At 27.1% G+C, this 21254-nt stretch overlaps 2 protein-coding genes across 3 annotated transcripts in view; one reads left to right on the forward strand and one right to left on the reverse strand.

Moving 5' to 3' along the window:
* Positions 1-21254, forward strand: part of LOC113555288 (cytosolic carboxypeptidase 1-like) — a 43327-nt gene that overhangs the window by 10522 nt on the left and 11551 nt on the right. The window contains exons 4-19 of the mRNA XM_026959709.1: positions 1863-1932; positions 2011-2166; positions 2225-2356; positions 2430-2564; positions 2624-2773; positions 2849-3061; positions 3646-3811; positions 4104-4187; positions 4613-4655; positions 4812-4999; positions 5642-5764; positions 5831-5933; positions 6000-6077; positions 7006-7302; positions 9155-9295; positions 9918-10096. Coding sequence (XP_026815510.1) covers positions 1863-1932; positions 2011-2166; positions 2225-2356; positions 2430-2564; positions 2624-2773; positions 2849-3061; positions 3646-3811; positions 4104-4187; positions 4613-4655; positions 4812-4999; positions 5642-5764; positions 5831-5933; positions 6000-6077; positions 7006-7302; positions 9155-9295; positions 9918-10096 — 2258 coding nt within the window. The remainder of the gene's footprint in view (positions 1-1862; positions 1933-2010; positions 2167-2224; positions 2357-2429; positions 2565-2623; positions 2774-2848; positions 3062-3645; positions 3812-4103; positions 4188-4612; positions 4656-4811; positions 5000-5641; positions 5765-5830; positions 5934-5999; positions 6078-7005; positions 7303-9154; positions 9296-9917; positions 10097-21254) is intronic.
* On the reverse strand, positions 10418-18824 carry LOC113555289 (C-type lectin 37Da). Of its 2 annotated transcripts, none has more exons than XM_026959710.1 (5): positions 18472-18824; positions 14070-14252; positions 12935-13127; positions 12694-12849; positions 10418-11500 (listed from the first exon to the last, which is right to left on the reverse strand). In XM_026959710.1, the coding sequence occupies exons 1-5, from the start codon at positions 18536-18538 to the stop codon at positions 10675-10677; spliced, it is 1425 nt and encodes a 474-aa protein (XP_026815511.1). In that variant the 5' UTR covers positions 18539-18824; the 3' UTR covers positions 10418-10674. The 2 variants fall into 2 exon arrangements, with proteins under 2 accessions (XP_026815511.1, XP_026815513.1); XM_026959712.1 differs by having other exon boundaries at positions 11364-11500; positions 12683-12849.

The following is a 21254-nucleotide window of genomic DNA, read 5'->3' on the forward strand; positions in this document are numbered from 1 at the left end:
CGAGACTGTTTGAATTATTAGCTACTTCGTACGTACGTATAATAATCCTATTATCTATAAAGCATTTTAATAACCTAACGTGTATACTTGAACTCAAATCATTTAATAAATAACATTCAATGATTGGTTTATATTTTGTGTTGTATCAATGGCGGTAGTATATTTCACAATTCACACGATACAATAACCAAAATATCGACCAATCATTTTTGAAGCATAACGACAAATGACCTTATTTATGCGTAAGCTACCAAAAATGAAAAGCTCTCGGGTACTACCGTAAATTTCAAAAACTAAACCAGGAAACTATAACTACAGCTACACTGTTTCTATTTTTAATGAACTTCTAGTGAAATAATATCGGGTAACGAGTGTTTTTGGCATCTTGTTATATAACTCTACGTTTAGTATTTATACGTTACGTCACTTCAAACGAAAAAACATTTTATGGAAAATAAATCTATAGTTAAATATATTAAGTTTGTCTCTTTTAATCAAAATAATAATTTCATTCCATTAATTAATTTTGTTGTTTTTAAAAAAAGCCTGATACAAAATTAAAATCTTAATTACAAAAAATGTTCTGAATAATTTAATACCAAACTAGTCTATCTTCGATTTAAATAGATCTATATCACATAAGCAATAATGTCTAATATAATTTTGTAACGACTCAGAGTGGGTATGATTAATAGTTTTTCTGTGACGAAGAACTTTGGTAAATAATATCCATAAGATTCAATTGGTTTTCTTTGACTAGTAAACGTTGGCTCTACTCCAGTGAGTTAAAACTTAAAAATGAATTATAGTGTTTGGAAAAATGTCAAGTTTTAAATATTTTGTCTAAAATATTTAAATAAAATAAGTTCAATAATATTATTAAATGTATTAGTTATTTTAATAAATTTTAATTTTTTTTTCAGTTTAGTTAAAAAAAAAGCCAAATTTAGTATATTTAAAATATTTATCTTAAAAAAAAAAAATATTGAGATTTTAAAATAACAAAAGAAGTCAAATTGTTTCTACTTGTAGGGAACCGAGAAAAAATTATCTTCCGTGTTATTTTAAGATAAAGTTATCACTAGATGGTTAGATGAGTTTTAGTTTAAGTAAAGGACCTATGTGTTAACTGCCTAATATGGTCAAACACTTACGTCTAAGGTATCCATATAGTACTTTATTTATTTTAAAAAGAATGCAAATTTTACTACGATATTATATTTGATTTGGTAGATTATAGAAAAATTATTAAAAAATCTAAATTGCGATTAGCTTAAACTTTTTTTCTTCAACAATACTTAGAAGCCTTTTTAAATACTTTTAATAAGGTTGAGTTTAGGCTAAATGGTATAAACGGTTATAAAAAGTTCAGTGGTTTTTATTTTTTTTAATTATGAATATGGTGGTAGACTACTAAAAGTAGAATGAGCATTAAATTAAAAATGTATATTAGAAGGATCATTATTTTTTTGGTATTTAGTTGTTTAATTTTGAAATTATCAAATCTACCACAGAGATTGTTGAAAAATTTGAATATTGAATATTGGACTTCAGAAATTTTTTGATACGAAGGAAATTGATAATTGTGAGTCAATATATTGTCATTAATTAAGTTACATTTTCGAGAATAAGAATGGCATTGTGTGGTTGGAAAATATCAATTTTTAATTTGGATAGGTAATTTAATATTTGATTGATAAAATATGTTATTGGAATAAGTTAAATAGTCTCTCTGTATATATTAACATTACATATAACATAAATATTGTTTTAAAAAGATTAATTTTTAAAGTATTGATACTGAAATATGCAATTTTTAAATTATTTTGTAATTTTATTTATTACATAATTTAATATTCCAGAAAACTAGAGATAAATCTACATGTACAAATTTAGCAGCTGTAATACATGCTTGTATTGCACCAAAATCCGGTAAACACACAGAGACTAAGAAATAATGTACTTAGTAAAGTTTTACAAAGAATTTATAATATAATTAAATGTGTACAGGTCAAACTAGAAAGACATTTTTGAAACAACTGGTAGAATTAGAAGCAACGAAAATATTTATAAAGTCGATAATGGAATTGCAATCAAAGTCTGTAGGATCACCTGATGTACTTCTTAACGAATTAGTGTTTATTCTAGGACAACTTTCACAAAAAGGTAATTAATAAAGAATGATGATAAAATTTATGTCTTTTTAAAATGTATTTGTTTTAAGATAGCAAATTTTCAAAACATGCTGAAATGTTGAATGCAACAAAAATGTTCCATCAAAATTTGAAAAACAACATTAAAAATATTAAATTCATTTCTCCACTATTAAAATGCTTTAGAACAATTACAAAAAACGGTTCGTTTTTTTTTTTTTATTTAATTAATATTATTTATTATTGTAATTAATAAAATTCAGATTGGATTTTTAGAAACTATTGTTGGCGCACTTCTCAAGGATAGTTTTTTGCTAACCTTGGAGAAACTACTAAGGGAAAACCATAAATATTTAATTAAAAACAAACAATATGTGATTCTTGTAATTTTAGCAAACATTACAAAAAAAGGTATTAATAATTTGTGTCTGATATTATGTGTTAAATTATAATTAAATATACGTTTTTAGTCACTGAAGAAAATTGTGATAAAGTTATACGTGCTGGGCTCATGCAATACGCCTTGGACGTATTCAATATAAAACTATACACTGCGAATAAAGCTCACCCTAAAATATTTTCATCCGCTTTGGATGTGTTGGTTCACATTTCAAATACTAGTACGTTAAATATTTAAATCTTAACATAATTATCAAACATAGCTGTATACTTTAATTTGGTTAATTGGTTCTTAGATAATGGACGGACAGCACTAAGAAAGTCTAACAAATTTAATGTATTATATCAATTCAGCGTTCGCTGCCCGGAAGACCAGGTTTATAATTCTGCCATGTCAAAATTGTGTACAGTTATAAATGTTTGTCAAGAAAAACTACTACTTTTACCTTTAAGTTCAACCCAATCAGCACTTAATTTTAGTTTAGGAGATATAACCCTCAATGATAACGGTAAGTTAAACATTATAATAATTTATTTGAAATAATTGTTTGCTTTATTAATTGAACCAGGATGAATAATATACATATATATTGAAAATATTAATCAACAAAATACTTAGCAATACTGCATTTAATATATTTCTAGTGATATATAGATACAATTTGTTTAGATAAACTTTGTTTGTTGTCCAATTTTTTTTAGAAGTGTTTTCAACACACCACATAAAGATTTGGCAACAATATTATTTCATACACTTTTTATTTTCAGAACCACTTATATATTTAAAGTAGACAAAAAAACGATTTCATTATTAATGTCACTTAACTTTAAAAAAGCCTTATTGCGATTAAATATAGATCATACTTTAGATCATATTAGTATTTTACTTTCTTAGTATTAAAATCAATTTATATCATATAATATATAAGGTATAAATACTAAAATAATTTAATAATTGTATTGGTTATAAAATAACTTAATTAATTTTAAATTAAACTTATACATAAATAAAATCGTTATTAACAGCATAATTGTATATTTTTTAATATACACCTTTTTTTATTATCTGATATGAATTTGTTTGAAAATTTAGATTCAGATAAATATGCAGGCTGTGACAGTGATGACAGTGATATCGATGACATTGAAATAGCTGTAGTCCAAAATTTAACGGATCCTTTAATCATTCGAAAACCTGAATCGGTAAAATTTGAAATACCCTTTAATTACTGGAAAGATCGTGATGACCTCATATTAACGTAAGAACGTAATATATATATCACTCATAATAATTATTTATGATTAAAAATAAAACATTAGATGCAATAGAGTAATAATTCCATATTCTACAATGTACCTATAATGTACCTAAATTGCATACTCAATGCGCCGTACGAATAATATTTGTAAATAATTATTCTCTTAAGTATGTATCTATCGTTATTAAATTAATATTATAAAAATAAACTATTCAGTATTATTATTATTTAACTCAATTTAAAAACAAATGTTCGTTTTTTCACTATATACATTTATTACATTTTATTACAGATACGGACGTTTGTTTGCAGAATTCAACAACGAAACGCAAAAACATAATTCAGCCAATAAACTTAAGTTAAATAAATATTTAAAGTAAGCAAAACGTAGAGTGGACATACAAGGAAATTATTAAGTATTATTGAATAACAGAATTAAATTATTTAATAGGTAAATGCAAGCAACCCACTGTATTGTCGGGCACTGATACATTTTATGATTTATTATTTTATTTGTGGGTAATATTCATAGGTTCATTTAGTTACAACTTTAAAATAAAATATTTACTTAAACTTAGAAAAAAGCCAAAATCATTTTTCATTAAAATATATTAAATTTAGATTGAGATATTTCCATTGGTCCAATTTAATTGCAAACACCATAAAGAGTATAATGCGGTAAATAAACCGGTTAAGTCTATATTTGAAGTGTTGATTACATTCTTAAACATTCTCCGAAAATAATATTTCAACTATGAATAAATGTTATAAAATTAAGTAATGCTATACTTTTTATTTCAGTAAAATTACACCACTACTAATTGACCATCATTTGAATATGGACGTAAGTTATTTTTAGTTGTTGGGACTTTAATCTAAATAAGTACATTTTGTGTGATATGTATTTTATGATTATTTTTTTTATAATGATAAGTGTTTTTTTAGTTATATATTATGCTAGAAAAATATATAAAATTAACAATTTATTTATGTTTATCAGAAAAATGAAATTGGGTTGATGGCCAACTTGCGGACATGTCAAACACATAAGGCTGCATATTTAAGTATAGCAAAACGTGTCAACAGCGTCTCTCCTTTCGTTAAAGTCGCCTATCCTGATTGGATAGGATTCATTAATGATGATCAACCACTGGAGTCCTTATATAATAGCGACGTTCACGTTTCGCGGTAAGGACAATTTTTAATAGTTAGTTAAAAATTTTAAATGCAATATACTGCCAACGTTCGTTATTTCTGTCAATATACATTCATTCCTGCAACTATTACTACCTACGAGTTTCAATTATTATTTTACTACAATAAAAAAACGATATAATATACCAAAAAGGTATTTTATTTTTACTAGGTTTCTAGTTTCAAAATCATTACAATATGGTATTTGATTTTGCTATTTTAAATTATACGTGTAAATCTCTCACAGTGCATATTTATAATACCTATCAAACTATGAAAAAAAAAAAATGTAATCTTTAAAACTATATTTAATTTTTTAATTTTGAAGGTAACTAATTAATAGTTAGTAATATTACACTCTCCGTATAATGTATAAACAAAGAAGTTTATCATTAAGTAGTTTTAAATTTTCGCCATTGACTAAATCTTTACCATAATAATTAATTTTAACACAGCCAAATCTTGCAATTTCGATTTAATTTCCAAGGACAAGTTATTTCATTTTTGAATACGTGAAAATTATATGTATTTTTTTTATACAAAACTGATATTTTAAACGGAGTAGCTCTCCTAATATATTTGTTTAATAATTTAATTTTAGTTATTAATTTATGTTATAAATTGTAATTTTATTAGCAACAAATTGTTATCGTGCTTAGAGCGTAGCGTGGCCAAACGTCGAGACTCCGGTGATATGATCGTGTATGATTTAGATTATCTATTGGAAAGTGTAAACGACGCTTGCAATTCTCCACAGCAGTAATTAAAAAATCAATAACCGTTTATCTTTGAAATATATACCTAACTGAAAATAATGTTTTTTAGGATATCAAATTATGATGAGCGAAATTTAGGTGTAAAGTCAGGATTTGATTATTTAAATTTTGAGTCCCGTTTCGAATGTGGTAATCTTCGAAAAGCTATTAAGGTTAGTATTTTATAGTCAATAAAATGTTGTTATTTTTGTTACTTTAATACTTGATTTTTTATTCAGATTGGTCCTAACGAGTATGATTTGATTTTGAATTCTGACGTAAATTCAATGTCACATAGCCAATGGTTTTACTTTCAAGTACGATTTTAAATTTTAATAATCAAATTTGTATGCATTATAACATTGTAATTTATTGATTTTTTAATTATTTGCCATCTATTATAGGTACTTATCCTCTCTTTTGCAATATTATTTTTTTTTTCAAATAAACCTTCTGTTTTACTCTGCAAATCTGAAATCAAGAAAAATTGCGAACTCGTTTTCAATTCTTTTTAAACGTGTATTTTAGTAAAAAAATCTTTTTACTACATTTATAAAATATATTACACTTTATAAATTATATTTAACTTTATATGTATTCGATTTAAATTTAAAATATATGCCTTGCGTGGTATTCATACTACCTTACTTAGATTTTTATAAATTTTATACATTTTTTTAATGAAATGAGCGTATAAATGTCAACATAAAATTGTTAACTAAATCTTATAACTTACATATAATAATTAGTTTCAATGAGACATAAAATATGTATAATTTTTTGAAAAAACTTAAATTATAACTATGTCTATATTATTTTAAATATTTTTTATTAATTCAAGCAATAAATCATTTTTTAATGAATTAAAAATATTGTTAATTTACACATTATCTTAAAAATCCCAAGAATATTATATTAATATCATTTTTACTTTACTTTTAATGAAATACAATAATATTATTTTCATATTAAGCCTGATTTATAAATGTTGTTACTTACGCAGTCACTTAAGACTGTAGACAGCTACTGCGGTCTGCTGCTTCAAATTTAAATAAAGTAAATTGTTTTATTGAATTGATTGATTTTAAAATATAGCAATATCTAATCAGATGATTAAGTTATGGAGTATTTATTTATTATAAATGCAAATAAAATGAACTTATGTTATTATTATTATCAGTTTTTGTTCAAACTTATAATGCATTTTATTAGCTGATTTGACTATAATTTTTTTCTTTCATTCAGGTATCCAACATGGAGGCACTTAAACCATATGTATTTAATATAGTAAATATGGAGAAACATAGCTCTCAATACAAAAGTGGCATGCAGCCGATCATGTTTTCGGTGAAAAACTATACCGAGTCAAAGAAAGGCTGGACACGCACCGGAATGGACATTTGTTACTACCGGAATTGTTACAAGAACTGCAATAAGACTCATGGCTCTTACATGACCGCTACTTTTTCAATTCAATTCCCATACGACCAAGACATATGTTACATAGCATATGTTTATCCGTATACATATTCAAAATTATTGGTAAATATGTTTAATTAACTGATTATTATAATGTAGATATCTAAGATATCCATCCCAATAATCTATTCTGTATTCGGTAATTATTAAAATTAATTGCTGATTGACAAAAATTACATTACATGTGAAATTCGATACAATGATATTATTATATAACTGCGTTTTGAGCATAATTTTTAACTTATTTTTGGACGATAAATCGAACATGCTATAATTATAATTAAGTATAATATAATAAATCTCATGTATGATTATAGTTATAATCATATTAATGTATGGTAGGTAGGCACATTTATTTATATCGATTATCATGAATTCAAATTAAATTAAATAGTATAAGAAACTGTACTAAAATTTTCGATAATTTAACAACCTTATATTATGTAATTTGTGTAATTATATTCCAACTGGATTGACTTTTATTAATTTTTTACTTTATAAACTATAAAGTACTTAATATATATTACATTTATTTTTGAAAAATTCAATATTTTAACATATTATATTTTTTCGAGAATTTATAGAAAATCGTTTTTTTTTAATCGCTTCTCTACCTCTTTGTCTAAAACGAATTGAATTACAATAATTACATTATTTTTTTTAAATAAAGTAATAAAGTCTTTATAAGACTTATAAAGTTTTTTTGATCTTAAAAATCGAGTACTTGGGAACGACTAAAAAAATTATACAAATCAATACAAATTTACTAAATTTATTAAAAAATATGAAAATATATAATAGTTTAATACGAATAATAAAAATAAAATGTTTGTTATCGAGCCAATTTATTATTTCGTATGATTTTTACTGGATTCATAAAATTATTTTAACTAATTCTTCATAATTTAATTTTACAATAGAAAAAAATTTATGTTTGTTAGTTAAAAAAAAAATCTATTTTTTAAACGTAAATTCAAAAAAAGAGTGAGACGTAATTAAAAAAAAAAAAATTTTTACTGTGTATTTAAAAACAGATTAACAATAATTTTATTTATATAATAGGTACTTTATGCAGTGAAAAAACCCGAATAAAATTAAAGGTCATCTTGCCGAAATATTTGGTGTTACCTCATCGTGGTCATTTATTGTATAAGTTTTACGGTAAATTACTTGAAATGGAAAAATATAACGTTATTCGCTGGTCATCAAAGTTATTTAACAAATAAATAAATTATGGTTATTCGTTATAATTTATCATCCTACAGGTATTCACGTTATTTACCAAATAAATGTGTTATAATTGTTATAAACAATATAAACTATATATTCACAAACACGATATATGTGAATTTGACCCCTCTCCAAAACTAATTTATTTGATAGTTACGATGTACTGTTGAAGTAAATAAAAAACACTTAAATAAGTGAAAATTAACCCCCAAAAAGTTAGGCAGTGCTTTAAAAATGTTCAATAAATCGGAGCACTATCCAATTTTTATTTAAGACTGTGTCGTCAACTAGGTATACTACAACATAACAAATTTTTGATTTTTTTTCTTAATCTATCTTATTAATGAGTTTACGTGATTCGTTTAGTCATAGAAAAATAGTTTAAACATAATTCATAAATATTCCTTATCCGATTATTACTTCCATTACAGTTATATTAATTTAATTCACTATAAAATCACTGTGAATAACCCCTACGTTCCTATCGTAGTATATATTGTAAGACAAATAACGTTGATGGCCGACAAATGCAGAATAAGGTTATACTTCGATATAACGTAAATTATCGAAAGACATACCCTAATATTTATATTTATTTTGTAGATAGGGAAACCTGTTAATATTTTTATACCTTTGTCTCTTATTAATTTTAATTTTAAACATGATTTTTATGTTAATTTTTCAGTACAAATGCTTCAAATGGAAAAATTCTGTCGATCCAAATACTACATTATTCCGTGCGAACTGTTTATGCAGATCATTGAATAATAACGAAGTGCCAATTATTACAATTACCTCTATTGAAACCACCGAAAAAAAAATTAAAGTAATTTTATGACATAGTATACCTACAAGAAGACCATCATAACATTCTATACATTTTTAAATATTATATTACATATTTTACTATATGTTTTATTTGTGATGAACTATTATAAAATATATTTATTATTATATCTCGAGGAAAATAACTCAAAAATTAATTTAAAAAAATAATAATGATCATACCTAATAATAAAAAATCGATGCAAATGTAAAAATTGAATTAAACAAGAGGTAACTATAATGTTAAAATTCAAAATTATATTTACAAGACAAATATTCTAATTGAAAATTATAATTGTATGTCTGTATAATATTTTGACCTAGCTAATAAAGTAAATAATAAATTATCTATAATATAAAGTTATAATAACAGAGCGAAACACGTTTACTTAAATATAAATTCAAATTTATTTCACTAATACAACTAGTATATTAATAAAATTATCTGTACATGTAATAAAACACTATTTTATAGCATTTTTAAAATTGGTCTTATTTGTAAGTCTCGTTAATTTATTGAAATATTGGTATCTTTAATCTATGTATTATATATGCCATGACTATTGACTATATTAATATATTATTATTACTATATCATGTTTAACGATATCTTTTATGTGCAGGATCGACATATTATATACTTGACATCTCGAGTGCATCCTGGTGAGACAAGTTCATCTTGGGTAATTGATGGTGTAATTGACTATCTTTGTGGAAACACAATCACTGCCAAAAAGGCACGGGACACTTACGTGTTTAAAATTGTGCCTATGCTTAACATAGAAGGCGTCATTAATGGATGGTAAGTATACAAAAATACAAATTTGTTTTTAATCACTTGATTTATTCAAAATGATTACCATTAAATATTAAAGTACATTTTTAATTAGTCTAAGAGAGAATCTATAAAAATTAATATATACAAAATAAAATAATAATCGATAGACACAAAAGAATATAATAAGTACAAACAATAAACAGAATCGGTCTGTCTACTTATTATATTCTTTTATATTATACCGATATGATTTGTTCATTATTTTCATTACTTTTCTAAATAAAATTAAAAGAATATATATAGGTAATCACATGAAATTAAATGTACCACCATTACTCCACGGAATTAAGCGCTGAGAACAGATTTTTTTGTAATTATACATGACTAAATTAAATTGCATAATATTGTAATGTAGGTAACTCACTACAAATAATAATGACGTGTAGGGAGAAACGCGGAAGAGAGCAACGTTTGTACGAAGTTTAGTTTTATGGATGATTTTTGATTTCCAAATGTCATACGTAATTATACTATTTAAAAAAATTTTTTTTCTTTAAACAAATATAATATTTTAAACGTAGAACTCGACGATTGATATGAAATTAAGCGACTTCTTGTGATGACTTTTTCAACACTGGTTTCTGTAACATGATGTCTTTGGCCCACGACCACGGTAACTGTAGATCACCGGTAGCTGCAGCGTCGTCTTTCGGTTGTTCCAAATCCTTGGTAGATCGAATCTTGTGCGGCACCGCGGTGGCAAAAGCCTTTTCCAACGATTCGAAAGCATACGCGTCGTTGTGCTGTTGTTGATCTCGACGATCTATTTCTTGTTTCCCGCGTTGTTTCACCTCGTTACGTTGATGATGCCTGTGCAACTGTTGGTCGTGTTCCTGTTGTTCGTACTGTTGTTGATTGTGCATCTGAATGAGTGTCGGAAGTTCAGTGGTAAAATACTGACTGTCCGCTCGTTCGTCGGTCGACGGCCGTTCATCCGTTCGTGGTTCGCTGGTCGACTGTTGTTCGTCAGTCTGCGACTCTTGATATCCACTTTGCAGTGGTTCGATGGTACTCGCGGACAACAAATCGTCGACCAACGGACCGGATGTCGTCGAGACCGTCAGTTCGGGTTCCGGTTCCGCCGCCCTAGGAGCTTCGTTGTCGTTTTCATTGTCGACTTCCGACTTCCGGCGGATGTCGGTAATCACGTAGCCCTCTGCGGCCGCAACGTCTGAGGTCGTAAGCATAATATTGGGCGATACTGGTGTGGTGGTAGTAGTGGTGGCAGGAGTAGTGGTTGTAGTGGTGGGATTACTGGGATTGATGGTAGTAGTGGTGGTGGTAGTAGTTGTCGGAGTGGTAGTGTTTTCCTCCAAAGATAAGTTTGAATGAATTGGGAATGCTGTAGCTTTTTGTTTATAACCAAAACTGAAAAATAAATATACACAACATTGTAATGGACACTTTTTGAGCACCTAAACGAGTATAGGTAAATGTACGGTTTTACGTCAACAATTTTACAGATGTTAATTCCTGACTATACTGTGGTATACAAAAACGAATATCGAATATCAGTGGCGACGAATTATAATCGTATGTGGTCCGGATCTGAGATAAATTGAAATATCAAAATAAATTCCGATAAATTAGATGATCCAAAAGTCTAATATAGCATATATTATATTATCGTCGCATTTTATAATTGGAAATTTATACGTGCTCCTCTGAAATTAGAATCAGTTATTTACTGTACAGAATGCTTGTTTTTGCGGTTCGTGTGGCTTTAAAAGAATATATTGGTAATCAATACGCACTTTATCGTTGTAAAAAAAATATACTATGGTCGTAAAATTTATTATAATGTGAAAATAAAAGGCAATATGTTTAGAATTTTATTTTTTTACAGATTTTATGTCTTTTTTAATTTATACATATTCAATTAGTATCAATATACGTAACTAACTTTTGTGTATGAATAAAATAAAAAAATATGAATATTCACATATTAAATAGGAATTTAAATATTATATGGAGACCTTACATAAGACAAAATATTCAAATTATCAAAGTAGGTATTTTATTTCTTGCCTTTAAAAATATTGTTTTTTTCTAAAACTAAAATAAGACAGTTTTATTTTATTCAATATACATTTTATTATGAAAAAATAAAGTAACATAGTAACAAAACTTGTTTGAAAAAAATAATATTTCCGGATATTATGACAGTTCTTATAATTAAAGTTATATATTTATGAGTATACAAGCCTGTCACAAGATGGTATTGAGGTCATTCTTGAATTCATAAAATGAAAAACATAAAATTCAATAACTGTATAAAATAATATTTCATTTCCAAAACAAAAATCATAAACGAATTTGCTATACATAAAATATTATATTACTTTTATGTGTACGTGTACCTATTATACCTACATGGCTACATGTTATACACGTAAATATTATTTAGAAAAAAAAAATACTAAAAAGTAAAAAGTAAAAAGTATTAAATATTACGTTATATAAGTGCGATATCGATTTCGAATTTTTTCGAGGATTTATACACGTATATTAGAAGTACATTTTGACCAAGTCTCGACTAATAATTCTCACCTGTAGCTTACCCCTGGCTGGAGGACACCGGAATCGACCCGTAGTTGTAATAATAACACCTGGTCTGCTCGCAAATGAAATCCTTCAGGTCTGTACAGTCGGCCGTCACCCAGTCCATGTTAGGCGCTTTAATCGCTACACATCCATCTCTGGAACCACTTTCACCCCTGAAAAGCGCATAACGGTTGTTATTTATTTGTGTATTGTTATATTGGTCGTAAGTATTAATTTCACATAGCCATGAAATCACACCTCTTTTTCCTAGCTATGGGCAGTTCCGGCCTAGCGTTCATTTTCAAGTCTTCATTATCCAGACCGTTATTGTCCGGGTTGGGCCGTTTCATTTGGTTGAAAGTTGTGTTGAACGGTAGACCCGTTGACATCCAGATAAGCATGTCAGTGCCTAAGCGGTTTCCAGATGTCCAATAGTCGAATTTGTTGTAACCTTAAAACAATAACAACAAAAAGACCTTTTTTACTAATTTACTGGACAGTTTCTATATTTTGACGGTTCTTTCATTTATTTTTCACACGCAATTGTCATTGTTTTTTGTTTGCCATAGAGTTTCATTCGGTACCGAGAGAAATTGAATTTTCATTTATGATTCATGTTTGAACGGTTTGCGATACAGTGTATTTAGTTTTATATTACATTATAATATTACGTAGTTATTAATGTAGGAATATTATTTTTCTATTAATTAAATTTTCACCACAGTAAAATACATTTCTATACACATCACATATTTTTTCAAATAAATTTCTCCAAATTAAAATCTATTTGTATTTTATATAAGTATATAATACACTTGGATAATATTATAAACACGAGTGAAAACTTAAAAATTATAATATACCACGAAAAAGAACACAAAAGTAAAAGAATTTCATACACTGAGCAATACTGTATCTACTTATATTAAATGTCGATATTCCTTATTCTAAACCAACATTTCTGTTCAATAAACTGAATTTAATATATAGTTAAAAATGTTCAATGGTTTTCTCAAAAAAGTTTCAAACCGTCTGTTTATATAACTATTCATCATAACCTCCAAGTGTATTTTCAATAAATGTAAATCAAATACATTTTTATAAATTAAAATAAAGTAAAGCAATTTAAAATTTCTTTTTATCATTTTCAATAATTTTATTATTACAATTTTGTTTTTGATATTTATTAGTGTTTAAAATCCATAAACTTAAATTTCAGTTTTAGAATCGCATGTTTACATAATTGTCGGAACACAGCTATGTATGTCATTTGTTTACAGAAGTCTGGTATTTATTTACATAGCGCATTTACTCGGTTATTTACTTTTATACCGACCTAAATTATTATAGTGTTTCTCAATAATCTTGGGTTAGTAAAAATTGTTATTCTTACCAGCATTTCTTAAGAAATCCGATATTGAGTTTGTTTTTTCCAACGTTTCAAATGAAGCCAATTGCAATCCAATTGATCTGCAATATTCATATGCCAAAAAATAGTTTAATTCCGCTGAATATGGATTCATCCTACTGATGTAGTACTGAGTGCCATCCAACTGTATTGTTGTAATCCTTTGACCTAAACATAAAATAAATTACTAAAAACAATTAATAAAAAGTAGAATTGTTGTTCATATTTTTTGACTACGTATACCTATAATAGTATTATTGTTATATTATGTATCTATTCTACAGTTTAGTATAATACTATAATAGGTATTTTTACTAACTAATTTAATAATAATAGCTAATGAAAATGTGAGGTCATTTCAAATTATATAATTTGAAGATGAATGTTATATATTTATAGAATTTGGTAAATTTCTATTTAATTTAATATAATCTCATTGTTTAATTTGATACCTAATAAAATACAATAAAAAAATATAAAATAAATATAATATTTTCAGGATTTTACGACATTTTTAAAAATAAACATATTGTTTATTTTTATTCCCTAATCTTAATTTTTTCATCCAAATCATTCGGTTTTTAATTTTTATAAATAATTGTATTCAATCGAGAAAATATATAATTAATAATTAATTTAAATATAAATATCAAGTTTTGTCTGCTTTACAATTATGAAAATGTAAAGATTCATATTTTTGACACCCGATGTGGTTTTGTTTTTAACTAATGGCTTATCGTGTTTTTTATTTGTTTTTGTTCTGTCTGTAATTGCTTGCCGTCCCCGTGTGTCCTTGAACAATGTCCGACTATTAATCCTTCTGAAGGGCAAATCGCGTTTTGTCTTCTTCAGACTAGCATTCAAAAAGTATTACGCACAACTTGGTGTTAGAAAAATTAATTTTTTTTACATCTGCAAAATAAAAACTTCTCCAGACTGTTGGTCGGTCCCTCACATAAAATAATTTATTACTTGCATTGGCAAGCCTTAATATTCTTTTCGTTCAAATCGCTAATAATATTTAATAGGTAAGGCTGAAATTGTAAAAAATAAAAAATATGTATAATGTATGTGAATACATTTTTCTGTCTTATAAGTTATACCTATCTTCAATGTTAATTTAATAAACTTATTTTTAACTTAAACACTTTACATTTTTTAAACTGTTAATAATATTTTATAAATGTATAAAAATGTTAAATTAAACTATAAATTAATTGGCTTTATGGTTTAAAAATAAAATGTAAAAAAACGTTTAGAAAAATGTCATATGTTATTATGAAATATACGTTAATAGTCAATAATAAATTTGATTTATAGTTTAAGTAATACATTATTCGGGAAATATTTTTATTCTCACAGTATTACATCTTAAACCGTTTTAAGTTCATATATTTATTATGCTGATTCTTCGAAATTGTTATTATGATTTTTATTATTTTGAAGTCGTTGTATAAATTTTAGGTGTTACGTATTGTATGAGAAATCAAAACATTACTATTTATATTGATTAATATTACTTTAGAGATTTTTTTAATTTCATTATAATAAAGGCTGAAAAGAGTATTTACATAATATACTTTTATGTACGTCATTTTTAGTAATAATTAAAACGTGACTGCAAAACATTAATAACCATATACATCTTTTTATAATACTTCAATACTTGATATTATATACAAAAACTAGAAACAAAGGTGTTATTACTGCAACCAAGAGTGAGTGAAAAATAGATACATATTAATATTCTATCTAAATATTAAAAATATCACTTTCAATAAATTACAATATTTTGAAAAATTTCAATTTTCAATACTTTGATCAGCACTTATCGTTATAAATAAAATTAGACGAAAAGGAACATCCACAAAGGAATCATAATTTGCTATTTAATTATGATAATAATAGATATGATTATGTAATCGATAAAAGGGTTGATAGAATTCCACCGCATATATCCTAAGGATATGCTGTTTACTTCAACCACAGGGTCTTAAATACAATATACTTGTATCATCAATAATAAAAATAAAATGAATACAATACAATTGTATTATTGTATTATTGTTTTATTATACCTGTCGCAGTATTAAATTTTAAAAAGCCTGCCCAACAGGTATATCATGTATGTATATCATTTATTATTTCATTCAGACCAAACTGAATCATTATACTACATTTTAATTTGTTTTTTTTTTTTTTTATATGAGCATTCTTTTAAAAATACATGATTATAATATGACAGACAACTGGACGAGATGAAAAATTGTTATTTAAAAAAATAGCCTTGTGGCTATTGTATTTATAATCGAATACAAATAATCTTAAAACTTAAACCCGATTTAGTTAATTATCTTTTCATTCATTTTGATATTAAAGTCTTCTAATATTCTCAGAAATATATAACCCTTCATTGATGATGATCATATTATAATTACTGTAATATTTCTAATTTTTATAATACGACATATTTTGAATACTGTCGTATATTTCGAACAGACCTTTAAAATAATTTGGGAACATTAATATTTCCTTATGCATATGCCTACGAAATTTTCAAAATAATAAATATTTTGAAGATATTCTTTTGTGCTGAGGCTATGATAGATACAAACAATTGTAATGGTTCTAAACGTTATATTCTTCGAAGGTCACGAGCCCTCACAGCATTGTTTTCAGTACCTAGCGTTTTCCACTGCACATTATACGAAGCTGATGCTATTATTTAATTAAAACATTATTATTATTTTTGTTATAACTATTGCTGGATGTAAATTAATTTTTAACGACGGTACCACGTACATACATTAAAAATAATAATAAAAGTAACAAAAAATTAGTCACCCATCACATACGATTCGCTTCTTTGACTTTTCTTCATACCCCGTCGTTATACATTACATGTCTACATAGGATGTGGTTTTTTGTTTCTGCATAATATACGTCATAATGATGTTAAAATGACCCTAACGGCTTAACAACTGTCGGTATGTTTACAAAGGGAACATAAAATTAACCAACTATATTCTATCTTATAGTCACACGAATTTTTTTTTTATTAAAATCTATGATTGTAGAATATTAATTATTATAAACAAATGCATATTCATTGACATTTGTCATTCGTCAGGTTTTTTATAGAACATTATCAATAATATGTACATGAATATAAATTTCAAAAACAACGTATACTTTTAGTGCACTCTGTACAACCTAACATATCGTGTATTCGTGTGGCTTCCGTTTTCAAGAAGATTTAGATATATATATTTTCGTGTAAACACTAAACAGGAAGTTCTGTGGAACAGTGTAGCATTATTTTTTTTAGATTTTTGAACGTAACCTTCAGCTAGGTTATATTGTGTAAGTATTTAAAACGTTAGTGGTTTAAAACGAAATAAAATAATGAAGAATTTTCACTAAATTATATATTTTGTTTATGGTGTTTACAAAACATCCACGTACCAACAATATGCTATAAAATATTTAAAATTAGACAAATCTTCTACTTAACTATAAAATTATAAGTTAATAGATAGTATTCTTTCTTATCATTGTATATCTTTAATTTTAAGTAATGAAAAGGTTATAAACTGGATTTAATTTTGAATGTAATAACTGGAAAATTAAAAAATGCCCACCATTAAAGTCTTCAGCACAAGTTTAAACTTGAAAGTGGATAATAATAAAAAATAAATAAATGTATTTATCAATTTAATATTATTACTCAGAAAATTAATATTTTCCCAAAGCTCGTTGTATAATCAAAGTACTAGGTACATAATTATAATCATATATTTATACGACACTTAAAATTGACATTGTTAAAACTAACATACATATTATCTATAATTTAAAAAAAAACTCATATCTCCCGATCTCCGCACAGCATATAGATATAATAATAAGTTATACATTCTAAACGATTGAATAAGGTAAACTTTCTGCCATACAAAAGCTGGAAAAAATTAAAGCTACTTAGTGAGACATCTCTGAGAATATTACACATTTATACCCTAATCGTAAATTTTGCGGAATTATAAGGGCTCAGCCTTACCTTCAAACTTCCCAACCGCCCCCCCTACCCACCTGTTTTTAACCATATTTACGCATATGCTATAGACATATTTCCGTAATACTAATTATAGGTTTATAATAGGCCTACCTTTAAACCAATTATACTATATCAACCGATTATAATACGATTATAAAATCGATATTATACGAGAATACACCAATATAGTTCAAATGTAGCTCCGAAATCGGTTACCGGAGATTCACGTTCAATACAACAAATATTTTACTTATCAATAAACGTCCAACATACATTAGCATAGTACAATAATTAAAACAATAATTATGTATAATAATATACTGATATACTGACCTGCCGCAAACCATGCGAATACTGTGACCACGGTCAAAGCGACCCGTGTTGAACCGGCGGTGATCATGACGATTTGCAGTCGTATGTCTATATCGTCAAAACAGCTACTGTTTAATATTGTATTCGTATTCTGCCGGTCGACAATAATATTATAATTTAATAATATTATTATTTAGCTCCTCTGGGACGAGTTCGTGCGCAATGGCAGTATTACGTTTGTGCGGGTGGGCGAACACTGGAGCGTGTAATACAATAAATATTATGTTATTCACGGTCGTCGTCCGTGAGTGGTGTGGTCCGGCAGAAGTGTGCGCGTGTGTGTTTATACGATCGTGTGCGACGGTTAACTGCGTTTGAAGACTGGCCCGCGTGCGAGTGTGGACGTTACCCCCTCCTCACACCCCGCGTGAACTTAAGTCGGTTGTGAGTTTTTGTGTATTGTATGTGTGTGTGTGTGTGTGTGTGTGCGTGTGTGCGTATGTGTGGAAGAAGCGCAATGCCCCCAAACTGACGCCGCGCGGCACAGCCCTGTGTGATGATGATGGTCTCGCCTATTGTTCGTTCCAGCCAAACCCTCTCATGACATACGAGTGCACGTACCTATATACTCATAATATCATAATAGTCGGGTGAAAAAAAATAAAGAAAACTATTGCCTTGTGCCTTACACCCGACGCCGTGTTCTGCGTGGGCGGTAAACCTCGAGGGGGGCGCTATACTTCACTCTACACGGGGTCATCGCGTCTGATTTAAGGGTTCTCTATTCTTTTCGTATTGTATTATATTATAATTTATAATGGTCAGACGGTTCAAAAAATGTTATTTATTACTCCGTCCACGATGACCATCGTCAAAGTCACCACACCGTTCAACTGAATATACCAGATTATTTTTTTTTTTTAATCACAGTGGTGCCTTCGTGTATTTGGTTTGGTGTTCTACACGTTTGGATATCGTTCCCGATATACGAATGATTATAATCGATTATTCATCTCTCCTCGTGTACTACATAGGTACTCTACTTGCAGTATTACAAGTGAAATTTCCTTGAAGACAATTTTCGAAAATCATTGACTGTTAAAAAAAAGACATTTCATGATATCACATGGTCTCAATATTTGTTTTCGCGTTAACTGCTGCTATTCCAATTTTTGTAAGACATTAATCATATATATATATATGTATATATTATGTATTAGTCGATATTTATTTATTTTAACCGATCAATATCATATTTTATTAATACTTTGGTTTTTAAAAAGGAATTGTTTTTACTTCCAGTAAACGTTTTACGATCTAGTTTTTTTTATTAGTTTTACGGAATTTAACTATTTTTGTGTATACAGTTAAAGCAACGTACACCCCTTTTTTTAAAATATGAAATACCTTGGTCATAATAATATTGTCCTCTTATTTCATTATTGGTTTAGCCAAAGCCACACGAGTCGTTTCGTCGTCATTGGTTTCGGTAGTTTTTTTTTCTTTGAACAATTACTGTCAAACATCAATATTCATTGAATGTTTTCCGTAATAATTATAGCCAAGAGTTACTTAAACGTGACATGGGAAACGTTATATTTCAGTCCATTCGTATAATATATAAGTTATATAATTATATTGTATATGCGAGGTGAACAAATGCTTACTTTATGTTTATGGAAAAATTAAACTGGGAATGAAACGAGCACCAGTTGTGTGTAGAGATTCAATTTGTTAAAACCATTGTTATTCACATTGTAACAACTAAATCAGACATAGTGTAATAATATTTAATTAGTTTTTATGTTTATATACGATTTTTTATCTCCTAACATTGTAAATCATTATTAAAATAACAAACGATGCAATCAATAATCGTTGTAATAAGTAAAATTTTTAATTACAGGTAAAATAAATGTAAAGCACGTCAAATTATTAATATTAGTATAAATTATTATGACAATCTACATTTAGTCGACATTTTATTATTGTTACATCCATTATGAACATTTACTAAGGTATAATATTATAAAAATCAAACAAAAATATACCATTGCCTGGTAATAAATACTAGTGTCAGGTAGTATATTATAGGCTGATTCAAATTTCAAACCAAATTAAATTTATTTCTAATTACATTTTAAGTAAATATTTAAATCAATATTTATAAATTAAATTAATTTATGCATTTATTAGCAGTGGATGGGGAGTTTCACTGAATATCAACATGAAGCGTAAATACTGCCTCCCATATAAATAAATGAATTTAAATAACGTTAAATTATTTTATCTTAGTACAGCTTCAAATAAAAAACAATCATGTAATATTTCAAAGAAATATTGAGGATTTTTCATTTTTTGAGTAGCGTCATTATTAATATATTAATTATATCCGTTTATTAACACGAAATAAGTCATGCTTCAAAGGTTACGATATTCATCAATCGCATTATTTATGCATATAATATATTACTCTAGCTACGATGTGCACATATTATGCAAACCCTATCTCATGGGAAAACGCTTGAAAAAAAAAATGATGATAATAAAAACCACACGCTCAGCTTACAACGAGCCGGTATTTATTTGTTTATTTTTTCCATTGCACCCCGCGTATTATAAAAATGTGTGCAGTTGTGTGTACTTACATTTTTTTTTCAACGAGTTTCTGTAATATACTAATATGTATGCGCGTGTTTGGATAACCGTCCCTATGGCTGCGATGCTCGCCGAACGCGTGTGCACGCATATTGTACACGCACGCACACACACGCGCGCACGCACGTATATTACACATACACTTG

The sequence above is a fragment of the Rhopalosiphum maidis genome, chromosome 2 (assembly GCF_003676215.2).
Source record: "Rhopalosiphum maidis isolate BTI-1 chromosome 2, ASM367621v3, whole genome shotgun sequence".
In the NCBI taxonomy this organism is placed as follows: Eukaryota; Metazoa; Arthropoda; class Insecta; order Hemiptera; family Aphididae; genus Rhopalosiphum; species Rhopalosiphum maidis.

Bases quoted from the DNA above. Each gene is read 5' to 3' on its own strand.
- LOC113555289 (XM_026959710.1), bottom strand. From the start codon at position 18,538: ATGATCACCGCCGGTTCAACACGGGTCGCTTTGACCGTGGTCACAGTA. The intron at 12,850-12,934 runs GTGTGATTTCAT...TGCGCTTTTCAG, and splicing joins CCCATAGCTAGGAAAAAGAG to GGGTGAAAGTGGTTCCAGAG. The intron at 11,501-12,693 runs GTAAGCTACAGG...TTTATTTTTCAG, and splicing joins CCGGTGTCCTCCAGCCAGGG to TTTTGGTTATAAACAAAAAG.